The 12,225-nt window shown below is 40.0% G+C and overlaps 1 protein-coding gene across 1 annotated transcript; it reads right to left on the bottom strand.

Annotated features, from left to right (window-relative positions):
• Positions 1 to 10,301: 10,301 nt before the first annotated feature.
• Positions 10,302 to 11,938, bottom strand: LOC115436807 (5-beta-cholestane-3-alpha,7-alpha-diol 12-alpha-hydroxylase-like). The gene is given in 2 exon segments (XM_030159748.1): positions 10,302 to 11,871; positions 11,873 to 11,938. Coding segments are annotated over 2 exon segments (1,536 nt in total). The 5' UTR covers positions 11,924 to 11,938; the 3' UTR covers positions 10,302 to 10,386.
• Between the last annotated feature and the right edge of the window lie 287 nt (positions 11,939 to 12,225).

Consider the following 12,225-nt stretch of genomic DNA (forward strand, 5'->3'; position numbering starts at 1 on the left):
ATAATGGGTAGTACATCAGTCATGAAATCAGTAGGACTAATGAAGTGTTATATGAGAGCGTTGTTCTTTGGGTTTTTTAATACTTATTTAGTCTCTGAAGCTGGGTTTTGATTTCCGTTTGACTTGGTTAACAACATCCATGAATACTTTTACTTTTATGTTCTTTTATGGAAATGACTAACTTGAGTAAAGTTTTTCTGTTTCAGATTTTCAAGTATTATGAGATAAACCTGGAAAGGTGTAATTAATGAAGGCATGGCATCAGATACACGCTATAAAACCACTGTTGATTAAATGTCAATTATGATGCCACAACATTTCATTCTTGTTTAATATCACCAATTAGTACAAGAGATAAAATGAAATCAACATTGTGTTTCTTAAATATATGTATTAAGTTTTTACCCCCCCCCCCCCCCGGAGTGGAGGCAAGGGGTATTGTTTTTGATTTGGTTTGTTTCTTTGTTAACACTCTAACAGCAAAACTATTGGTTGAATTCATACCAAATTAGGTTTATAGATTGCCAGTGACCAAGAATAGATCTGATTACATTTTGGGAACAATAGGTTAAAGTTCAATTTTTTTAAATGAATTTTTAAAAGCTTTTTTTCCCCTCCCATTTACTTATAATGGGCGAATATAAAAACATCAATTTTGTTTCAATTTACTTCAAACCTGGCACATATATAGAGGCAATTAATATGCTGACATCAGTACACATATAGAAATAATGACATCAACTGGATCAACGCCAAAATAAGTTACAATATGTGCGAGGGGCGGGGTTTGTTGTGCCTGGCACCACTTGTTTTATTAGAAAACATTTCACTGAAGAACAATATTTTTTCACAGCTAGATTCAGTTTTAGGCATAGTTTTTATGACCTTTGTCTTTCTTCCATTCTCTCCTTTGCTTCAGAAAGTCTTTAGCCTCTTCAGAGTCCTCTTCCCTACTCCTCAGTGTTTCACCTCAGTAGCTCTTATTTTGAGAATAACTTGTATCTGTACTAGGATTGACTCAGAAGTTTAAAGTCTCCACGATAATGGCTACAAAGTCAGATGGAATCTTACAGGAGGGTTAGGGTGCATCATTCCCCAAGCCAAAAAATTAATTTTCAAAAATCACTTTGTCCCTATTCTACATTTGTTCCAATGCAGCTCCTAAAGTTTATGACCAAATTTCAAGCTGTTCTGACATTATCTAATGGGTGCACCATGCGAATGAAAATTTTACTGAGGAAGAATCAAACGAGAAAATGTGTTAATTCGAGATTTTATGCAATTTTATAACAATCCACATGACAAAGTGAAACACATATAAAGTGACTTAACTATAAACTCTTCCAAATAAATCCACAACTAGTGTTGGAATAATAAAATCAGTTATGCATCACAAGTCCATTCGGTGACAGTTTATGTCACTACTTAACGGCGTTGTCGTTGGAGTCATCAGACGAGTCTTTTGCAGCTTTGTGGCGCAGAATGCTTTTCCTTTTTCGAAGATTGGGATGACTTTTTCGGTCTTGCTCAATGACTTGCAGTACATCTTGGTAATGTTCCTCACTTTCTTAAGCTCCCAGGAAGTCTGAACTCAATTTGACACCTCGCTCGGCGCAGTCGTTCACAACATTGAGTGCTCAGAGTTTGGCAATGCATCCTCAGTAAGCTTCGTTCGTTGGCCAGGTCTCTGGATTTGAGGTGAGGAAGGTGTCATCCAGTTTCATGAGGTGAAACAAAAGCCAAGAGTCCAACATCGCAAAGTCTGCCAGTGCTGATGACATGTTGATACCTTGTGGGAACTTTGTCAGTCTTCATGGACTGGAGAAATTGGCAGTCCACAGGATTCTTTATCAAGTCCTCAGCATTCATGGGCCACAAATGAAAAGTCTGTTCTAATTGTGTGCCCATTTCTTCAGCCTGTTTTGTCATGGATGGCACTGATCTACGACTCTTGGGTATAACTCGGAGCTTTGCATTGTCATCAAGAAGTTTAATAATTATTTCACAGGCCTTTCACTCCGAAATAACTGGGATATTTGCCTTTTCGTAGAACTCCAATATTTTCCCGAAAACCAACCTTGCAGAATCCCACTTTTTTCTTTTCTCTGTGGTACCATCTTGTACATGCCACATCATGCATCTCAAGACTTGACGACATGTTGGCAGCATAGAACCAGTGATTATAGCGTCAGTGTCTGTTATTCCTTTTCCTAGGTCGAACACTGATGAAGACTGTCTGGTCACACATGGTCTTGTGCTTGGTGTAGCCCCAGATTCTGAATTGCTTTTTTCATTGGACTCAGCTACAGCTCCTAAATCTGGACATGGAGCACTACACTGTTTGTCATCTTCAGTATCAATTTTGTACTATCAAATGAAATGTCTGTGTGAGACCAAATTTTTAGTTGTTGAGCTCAATATAGCACACGGTGTGGTTTTCTGGAACTGGATCAATGAACTAAACCTTTATCAAATCACACATAGATGTAGTTGGGGGTTGTACTGCTTTCAAGTGTAACAGTTTAATAGTCTTCAACTAGAAGCACTCGGAGAGCGCAGACCTCCGCCAAGGCTGATCACTGGCCCCCCCCGTGGGCCCCCCCACGCTAAGGAGGTTATGTTTTTGCCAGGGTTTGTTTGTTTGTTTGTCTGTCTGTCTGTTTGTCTGTCCGTTAGTGTGCAACATAACTCAAAAAGTTATGGACAAATTTTGATGAAATTTTGTGGTCGGCGCCCCCCCCGTGGGCCCCCCCACCCCCGATCACCACCAAAATGTAATCATTTCTTCCTTATCCCATTTCCAACAAACCCTGAAAATTTCATCCAAATCTGTCCATAACTTTTTGAGTTATGTTGCACACTAACGGACAGACAAACAAACAAACAAACCCTGGCAAAAACATAACCTCCTTGGCGGAGGTAATTACTTTATGAACTGTTTACATCTACAAACTAGAAGCACTCGGAGAGCGCAGACCTCCGCCAAGGCTGATCAGTGGCCACCCCCCCCCCCCGATCACCACCAAAATTTAATCATTTCTTCCTTATCCCATTTCCAACAAACCCTGAAAATTTCATCCAAATCTGTCCATAACTTTTGAGTTATGTTGCACACTAACGGACAGACAAACAAACAAACAAACCCTGGCAAAAACATAACCTCCTTGGCGGAGGTAATTACTTTATGAAACTGTTTACATCTACAAACTAGAAGCACTCGGAGAGCGCAGACCTCCGCCAAGGCTGATCAGTGGCCACCCCCCCCCCCCGATCACCACCAAAATTTAATCATTTCTTCCTTATCCCATTTCCAACAAACCCTGAAAATTTCATCCAAATCTGTCCATAACTTTTTGAGTTATGTTGCACACTAACGGACAGACAAACAAACAGACAAACAAACAAACAAACCCTGGCAAAAACATAACCTCCTTGGCGGAGGTAATTACATGAAAACTAAATGTGCTAAGAGGTAATTGTCAAAAAAACAACAACATCAAATCAAATAGTTGGTGTCAATCGCTGATGATGGCTGATTCTGGTTAAATATTCAGAATATTCATCCCTGAGGTGGACCCATTTAACATAATTTTTTTGACGAGATATTGTACAAAGTACAGTGGGGTGACATGGTGGTGCAGTGGATAGCACTTGTGCGTCACAGCAAGAAGGTCCTGGGTTTGATTCCAACACCAGTCGATGGGATGGGGGGTGGGACCCTTCTGTGTGGAGTTTGCATGTTCTCCTCGTGTTTGTGTGGGTTCTCTCTGGGTACTCCGGCTTCCTCTCACAATCCAAAAGACATGTACTGAGAGGTTAATTGGTTAATCTAAATTGCCCATAGGTGTGAATGTGAGAGTGATTGTTTGTCTCTATATGTCCTGTGATGAACTGGCAAAATGTCCAGGGTGTACCCCGCCTTCGCCCGTAAGTAGCTGGGATAGGCTCCGAGTGACCCCCATGACCCTAGTGAGGATAAAGCGGGTTCAGATAATGAATGAATGAATATTGTACAGTGCCATATTTTAGACATTGGCATGATTTTACAATGGAGACAGATTGTTTTTCCAACTTTTGAGAAAATGATGCACCCTAAAGAGGGTGACTGGCGGGTGGTCAGATGTGGATGTATGTGACAGGAGTAACTGATTCATGACTCTATACTGTTTTAGATTTGCTGTTTGTGGTAGTTGACAATACCGTTCTCTGCAGTGAAGCACAGGTCAAAATGTACCGTGGTGCAGTGCTCTGACTTTACCTGATTCAGTGTGTATGTGGGTCAGCCCTGTTCACATGAACACTAATAGGCCAATGTTTGTTTTGTTCAGATGTATGGACGCTGAGCCAATTTTATCACAACTAACATGATGAGGGAATGGAGCAGGTAAGGGAAAAGTAATCATGACAGCTTTTAACACTGCAGTTAGTTTGCCTCAACCCCTGCATACACTATAAACTGTGCCCTAATATTTTTTGACGTTTGGCATCAGCCTGCAGACATCACTGCACTGCAGAAGGTTAAATCAATCCATATATTGTGATAGTGTTTATTATATAGTTACAGGGAAGGTAGAGGTTTCTATTGTTGGTACTAACAGCTGCAGTAGCAGTATATCCACTGTTAGTACTTGGAGTAGTAGTATTAGCAGTTATGGGTAGTTGTACTAGTTATTTGAGTTTTTAACAGTTATTGTTCAGCTTGCTGTGCATCCATGTGTTTCCCCCTATTTCCTTTCCCCCTCCCCCACTATACAAATAAAACTGATATAGTGCCAAAATCGATCGATCAATTGATTGATTTAGTGATTGATTCAAAGTAAACATAAGACTCAGACAGTTCATTCAATAATCTTGTAAGCTTCCTGTCGGTGTCACAGTCTGTGAATTTCTTGTCAGTGGACAAACTGAGGGTGTACTTAGTACTTTTTACAGCACTGTACTTTGACTTGTATATTCAGTGTATGTGTGTCGTGTATGTGATGCATTCTAATGTTTGTGTTGTGACTAGAAGGTTCACAACTCTGCATTGTCATCATTTTAAGCTAATAGCAACTTGTTAGGAGTACACTTAAATAAAAGCTGGCTGTAGGCCTACGTCATCATTATAATTCTAATTGTAGGTGTAATTCCAGTAAATGTAGTGGAAGTTTCATCAGACAAGATTCCCCCCTCTGCTGTGTGTCAGCAGCGAATCGGATTTAGAGGAGAGTGGGTGAGTTGTTTCAGTTTTTACACAGAGTGACTGTAAAGTGAGGCTATGGCAGTAATGCTTCCAACTCAAGTATGTACATATATTTCAGGATGTGGTGCATCTCAGGGAACAATAACAGTGGATCTGAAATAAACTGTTTAAAGAAATATAGCTTTTGGAAAAAAAAGAAAAGAAAAGTGGTCTTGTGGCACAACTTGCCCCTGGTACGGGGTAAGTTGTGCCTTTGGGGGAGAATACATTGGGCAAATTGTGCCTGTTAAATTAAAACAACATTTTAATCTCATAAACAGTAATACTATATAAAAGCAACACAAATTCAATTAAAAATAAATTACTCATTTAAAGTTTATTTAGATATTGTCACCCTATTAAACTATTGGTATAAGTCATATTTTCTAGTCTGTGGGAAAACACAAAAAACTTAAATACACAATATATGACACTTGTGAATCATTTCAGGCAAAAAGGCCTAGGCAATACATGACCATTGACATACGTAGAAGGCTTATGTAACATATAAGAATACAGTGACTTAGGCCACTTTCTGAAGTTCCCATTATGACTGAGGCCACTTAAAAACTGGATAAAACTCAGTCCCTCCAGAAAAAGGCGATTGTGCAATCACATAAGTCAATGTATAATCAAGGAAATGGTGTACATATGGCTACATACTATTTTGCACCCCATGCAATTGTACGTTGCAACATAAGACAAAATCGACACTGGAGACACTGTACCACTGTGAAACATTTGAAAATGTTTTATTATGTTATATGAACATAAAGGCTCTAATAGCCTTGAAACAGATGGCCTGTTCTACCTCACTTTTGTGAGGCAGGAAGCAAATATTTTATTTTTGACACTTGTGACTCACCTGTGCCATGTTTGAGCTATGATTAGAAAATCAGTCCCTCCAGAAAAACGTGATTATACGATTGCATAAGTCAGTGCATAATCAAGCAAATCTGGGTCTGGGTGAGTGGGTGTGTGGGTTAGGGTCTAGGTCTGTTGGTCTGCGGTTTGTGTCTCTGGTTGTGTGGGTCTGCATGTGAGGGTGTTTGGGTCTGGTTGTGTGGGTGTCAGGGTTCGGGTGTGTTTGTGGGTCTGGGTTTGTGGGTGTTTGGGTCTGGCTGTGTGGGTCTGGGTGTGTAGGTGTAGGTGTATGGATGAGGGTGTGTGGTTATGTGGGTCTGGGTGTGTTGGTGGGTCTAGATCTGGTCTACTACTTAACATCCCATTTGTCGATGCTGCAGCCCTGTCTGTCTTCTGTTGGTAAGTGCATGGCATGGTGGGTTTTGGTCTAAAATTAAGAATGTCATATAGTTTTATTGATAAAATGTTAGCATATAATATACAATTACAATAAAATAATGTGTTGAAAATAATCATAAGTGGGGGTGAGTTGTGCCACTGGCACAACTTAACCCAGGCCCTTTGGCACAAATCACCCCAGCCCCACCATTTTGAAAAAACTAGCATGATCCAGCTGTTTAGAGCTAACATTATGCTAACTATATAGACTCATTGTGTAGCCTACTAAAGCACCAAAACACATGTGAAATGTTTTTAAACTTGTCTATGATTGTTCAGACACAAGAATCACAAAACCTCGATCATAGAAATTTTACTTTGAAAGGCAAGAAACATTTTTTTGAGCTAAAATGTGCTTACCCTTGAGGCTATGTGTCTCTCTTCTTCGTAGGATGAGTAAAATGGATGACACTTCAAAAATATGTGTGACCAATTTCCTCAATGATTTTCTGGAAACAAGGGGTGGCATTACTTCCCCCCTTGCACAAATCACTCCTCTCTCCTTACTTCTCTTTTTGAACCTTTTCAGTTCAGTTTCATTATTGGTTCTAAATCCTTCCATGGAACAACTCACTAACTTCACTCTGACTGGAGTCATCTTTCTAAACCAACTGACCCCTGAACTGTGTGAAAATCAAATCACTGTTATGATCTTCCTAAAAAAACAGCTTGTTTCTGTCCATGCTTTCATCACATCTGGCCTCGACTACTGCAATAACATTCCTTATGGAACGTCATCTAAGCTATGTATTATAGTATTGTGTTCTTCATTCTGTCTAAGCGCTTTTTTTTTTTTTATCGGAAATATGACTTTACAGTTAGATTTATTTTCTGTGTTTCCAGTGAGACATGACCAAATTGGAGACTTGTTCATTTTTTCTTTATTGTCTTTCCCCAACAACCTAAGGGAAAACATGAGTTTACAAAGTAATTAAAGTAATTGCAAATAGCATATTCCATTTTTTTTGTGTCATATACAATGGACAATAACTTTGATGTTAGAGTTGCTCCTGAAGTATAATGCCCAAAATGGTTTATTCTTGGTTTACTATTATTACATATGCATTTATTTTACTTCATCAGTCACGGCAGTACAAAGTGGAAAAATAGGGCCAATGGCCCTGTAGCTTACCGGCCAAATTAAAAGCTTTGGGAAATGTATCCAGATGTCACTTATTATTACCCAGTTATGTGTATTTATTATATTACAGAAATAGTCCATGTTTTGGTCATATTCCAATCAGATCTGTTAAAAAATCAAATTCCAACTTGATATCATTAATATTTACTGATTTATTGGATCAATCCACTTCCTATCTGTTATAATGGGAAAATTTTTCAAAGTCGCACCAAATCCAGAATCAGATCCAGACTGAAATAATTTCAATACCTTGTGCTGACATCATCATACAGAAGCTGTATACCAAGTTTGAAGTCAATCAGAACTGTAGTTTCGGAGAAGAAGACGATTGAAATTTTTTCCCCATAAGAGCCCATGTTAAATTTTCCGTAAGTTCCCGGATCCAGAAGAGGATCCTGATCAGCATGTGACCATTATGTTTTGGTCATCTCCCCATCAGGGCTGGACTGTAGAAATTTACACTTGATATCATTTATATTTACTGAGTTATTGCATCAATCCACTTTCTATCTCTTATAATGGGGAAATTTTTCAAAGTCGCACCAAATCCAGAATCAGATCGGGATCCAAATAATTTCACTAACTTTTGTTGACATCATCGTAAAGAAGCTGTATACCAAGTTTGAAGTCAATTGGAATTGTGGTTTCAGAGAAAAAGATGATTGAAATTTTAGTAACGGACGACAGACGACGACGCATGACAACAATAACTTACGGCCTGTCGGTTGGTAAGCTAAAAAGCAGGCGTGAGATGAGGACTGGAAACAGGATGGCCCTCCAAAAAGTGCCAGATACACAAAAAAGAGTCAGTGACATCACAAACATTGCAGATGTGTACTCTGATTTTCCATAGATCTTCATGAGAAGCAACTTACAGCCTGTTGTGTTGACATTTCCAGAGCAGCTGTTAACAATTTGGCAAACATTCCATCCTACTGTTTGTCCAAACTCCAACACAACAGACCTAACACAGCACTGTTATTGTATCAGCACGTGACAGCAGCTGTTCTACTAAACGTGTCTGTTGTTAATGTGGGATTAAAGTTTTATATTCCCAAAGACTGAGCTTTCAAAGAACTCTAGACATTGTTACTGAAACAAAGTCAACCTATAAACATGTGTTTCTTTAACAGAGGAATTTTTATGAGAAAGGGATATTTGAGATGCAATACCTAATAGGCACATAAGTGAATCAGTAAAACCAGTCCAGTTATAACTGATTCAACAGCATATTACACCAGCAGCTCAGTTACCAATGTTCACAATGTTTAAATTACAACTTGATTTGGGAGCAAGAGTTTCTACAGCGTAGCAGTGAGCCTCAGTTATAAAATAAAACTGTCTCAAAGACTTACTGAGATGGCCAAAAAAAAGTTTAGTATCTGAGTCTGTACTGAAACTGGACGTCTCTGTCAGGTTGCATTGATCCAAAGCCCCATTGTCTGACGTCTATTTCAGGTCAAACTCAAACTAGGCCAGTGTGAGGAAAACAAACTGTTTTAGCTCACTGGTGGCAAAGAAATGTCCAGGGCACATGGAGAACCCAGTGCCCCAGGGCAGGGTGTAGTACTTGACCATCTTCCCTCCTTTGTGAAAATCAGTTTTCTTGCTCTCATCTGGATTCAGAAAGCAGTCGTATTTGAATGAATGTGGGTCAGGATGGATCTCTGGGTCAATATGAATGGCGCTGTAAGGAAACACTGCCGTTCTGTCTCCTTTGTAAATGAGGTATTCACGGCCACCAGCCATCTTTAGGGTCATGTCTTGGAGCACTGACCTGGTGAGGAGGGGTGCGATAGTGAGGTGGAGGGTTGTGTTTCTCCGTTTAATGAATATACAGTAGAGTCCTATTTAGTACTAAATCTAGGTTTGATCCACTCCTGTTTGAGTTGTTAAATAGAGTGCAATATGAAATTACAAGGTTGAAACTTACCCGCATGACAGTGACACAATAAAACGTCACACAGTAAAAGTAAATGGTAATAGGTCGTTTATGCTCTGAATACATTCTAACGCCTCAAATGCTGGAAGGCTTTTACCACGTAAACATTTTATTACTGTCACACTGGTAGTTTTCTACAAATGAGAGTTTCACTGAAAACATGAGGCACACACCACTGTTATTGAAATTGGAGAATGATCTAGAACAACAAAGTGTTGAAGTAAATGGATTATATTGTTTATTGCATTAAACCAAGTTAGTACACAGGAACACTGTGGTTGATAACAGATTTCATAACAGACAGAAGCAGTTTATCCATGTAGTCTTTTTTTACTCAGCCTGTAGTTCTCTTAAGATAATCTCTTAAGAAAATAAATAATTAAATACAATACAGAAAATCTGAAAGAAAAGTATATCCCATTATCTCATGTCTGAATTTTTGTTTTTATTTACACAAATGAAGATATTTCCACCATAATTTACAATGGCATTAATGGGTTAGTAAATTTCAGCAGAATGTAGAAAATGGCATTCATATGACATGTGCTCAAACCCCTCACTGAATGTGACCCTTCAGTTCTCAACCAAATCCCAGACTGATGCAACACGGTGCACTATATCATTAACCATTTCTAAGTCATTGAGTAATTGTATATGAACACTATGGTTGACACATTCATATATTAAAAGAAATACAAAACATGGCAACCAAAGTTTAGAGAGAGCAAAAAGTATAACATGTTGAAACAGAAAAGAACAAAATACCACATGACTGTTGCTTTAGTATCTGAGTCTGTACTGAAACTGGACGTCTCTGACAGGTTGCATTGATCCAAAGCCCCATCTCCTGACGTCTATTTCAGGTATCTTCTCGTCAGGATTCTTCAGCTCAAATTCAAAATAGGCCAGCATGAGGAAAACAAACTGTTTTAGCTCATTGGTGGCAAAGAAACGTCCAGGGCACATGGAGACCCCGGCACCCCAGGGCATGGTGTAGTACTTGACCTTCTTCCCTCCTTTGTAAAAATCAGTTTTCTTGCTCCCATCTGGATTCAGAAAGCGGTTGTATTTGAATGAATGTGGGTCAGGATGGATCTCTGGGTCAATATGAACGGCGCCGTAAGGAAACATCGCCATTCTGTCTCCTTTGCGAATGAAGTATTCACGGCCGTCAGCCATCTTTAGGGTCATGTCTTGGAGCACTGCCCTGGTGAGGAGGGGTGCAGCAGTGAGGCGGAGGGTCTCTTCTACAGCACTGTCCAGGACTGGGGTTTTCATCAGCATGTCACGGGTCAGGTTGATTAAAGGGCCACCAGGCTGGACTTCCTGCCCTGTTTCCTTCAGGACTTTATCTACCTCTCCCTTTACAGCCGCCATGGCTTCTGGATGTTTCATGAGGAAGAGGAGTAACCAGAATGAGGAAGCCCCTGTGTTGCCCTGAGAGGCCCAAAGAAGTACGAACATGTACCTGCTTATCATTGACTCTTCCATACCATACTCTGCTTTGGCCTGTTGGATGTCCCACACCCAGCGACTGATGTCATCTTTGTTCTTCAACTTTTGTATTGCCAGGGCATCCCAAAAGAGTCCCATGAGTCTCTCTGCCTCCTTCTTTTTCTTTGGGGGCAGGACTCCATAGGCCAGGTCAGGGAAGAGTTGGTCATATTTACGGAACTCATAAAATAATGCGTCTGATTCAGTTCTGTCCTTCTTTTTTGCTTCCTCCTCATTTCCTTCTGACTCAGGTGGGACATTGCCAAACAGTGACAGGTACCCGGCTCTAAAGAGAATGTTGTAACTGTACATAAACAGTCCATCTTCTTTCCAGGTGCTTTGGTTTGTAACTGAGCCAATGTTGTGCAACATCAGGTTCTGTAAATTACTCATCATGGCTTGTGTCATTAGTACCAGACCGTCACCCATGAGGTGTCTGTTACTGGCTGTCTGAAGTATGTGGTGGTCATCTGTTATGCCTTTGTAACTGAAAACTCGTTGCACTAGTTGCTTAGCAAACTTGTTAAAGTCCAGTTTTTCTCGTTTTTCCTTAACAAAGGCTCCAAATGAAAAAGGATCCTGGAGAAATGTGAAGTAAAACCCTCCCAGCTGTACAGTGAATACATCTCCATGGTTTTGTTTCATCCTCTCCAAGAATTTAAGTGTGTCCCGGCGAAACTCAAAGACATGACCCAGCCATGGAATGAACCCCTTATCCAGGGGGGTTCACCTGGACGGCAGCTGACGAAACACCCCCAGAAGGTACAGTCCCTCCGATCAGACAGGCAAGAAACCCCAGAAGGATTGGTATCAGCAGGCCCATGACTGATCTCTCCTGCAGACACACAGTGATTTGGAGAGAAGATTTAGTCTTGGGAATAAACAGAACTTTGCTCCTCCCTCTCCATGTAGGACTGGTGTCTAGATTCCTGGAACTGCACACATAAAACGTTGTGTTTAAGCAGGGAAGAAGGAAAGTCATAGGACAGAGCTCATACATGTGATTACATGAGACACTGACACTGAGCAACATTTAAAGAATGACCCTTGTGAAACTGTGTTTGTAGGATTTTATGTAATGCAATATAACAAGGGGAAAAAGGAAAAGTTTTCAGTTTGTCAGTA

This window comes from Sphaeramia orbicularis, chromosome 17 (genome assembly GCF_902148855.1).
Source record: "Sphaeramia orbicularis chromosome 17, fSphaOr1.1, whole genome shotgun sequence".
In the NCBI taxonomy this organism is placed as follows: domain Eukaryota; kingdom Metazoa; phylum Chordata; class Actinopteri; order Kurtiformes; family Apogonidae; genus Sphaeramia; species Sphaeramia orbicularis.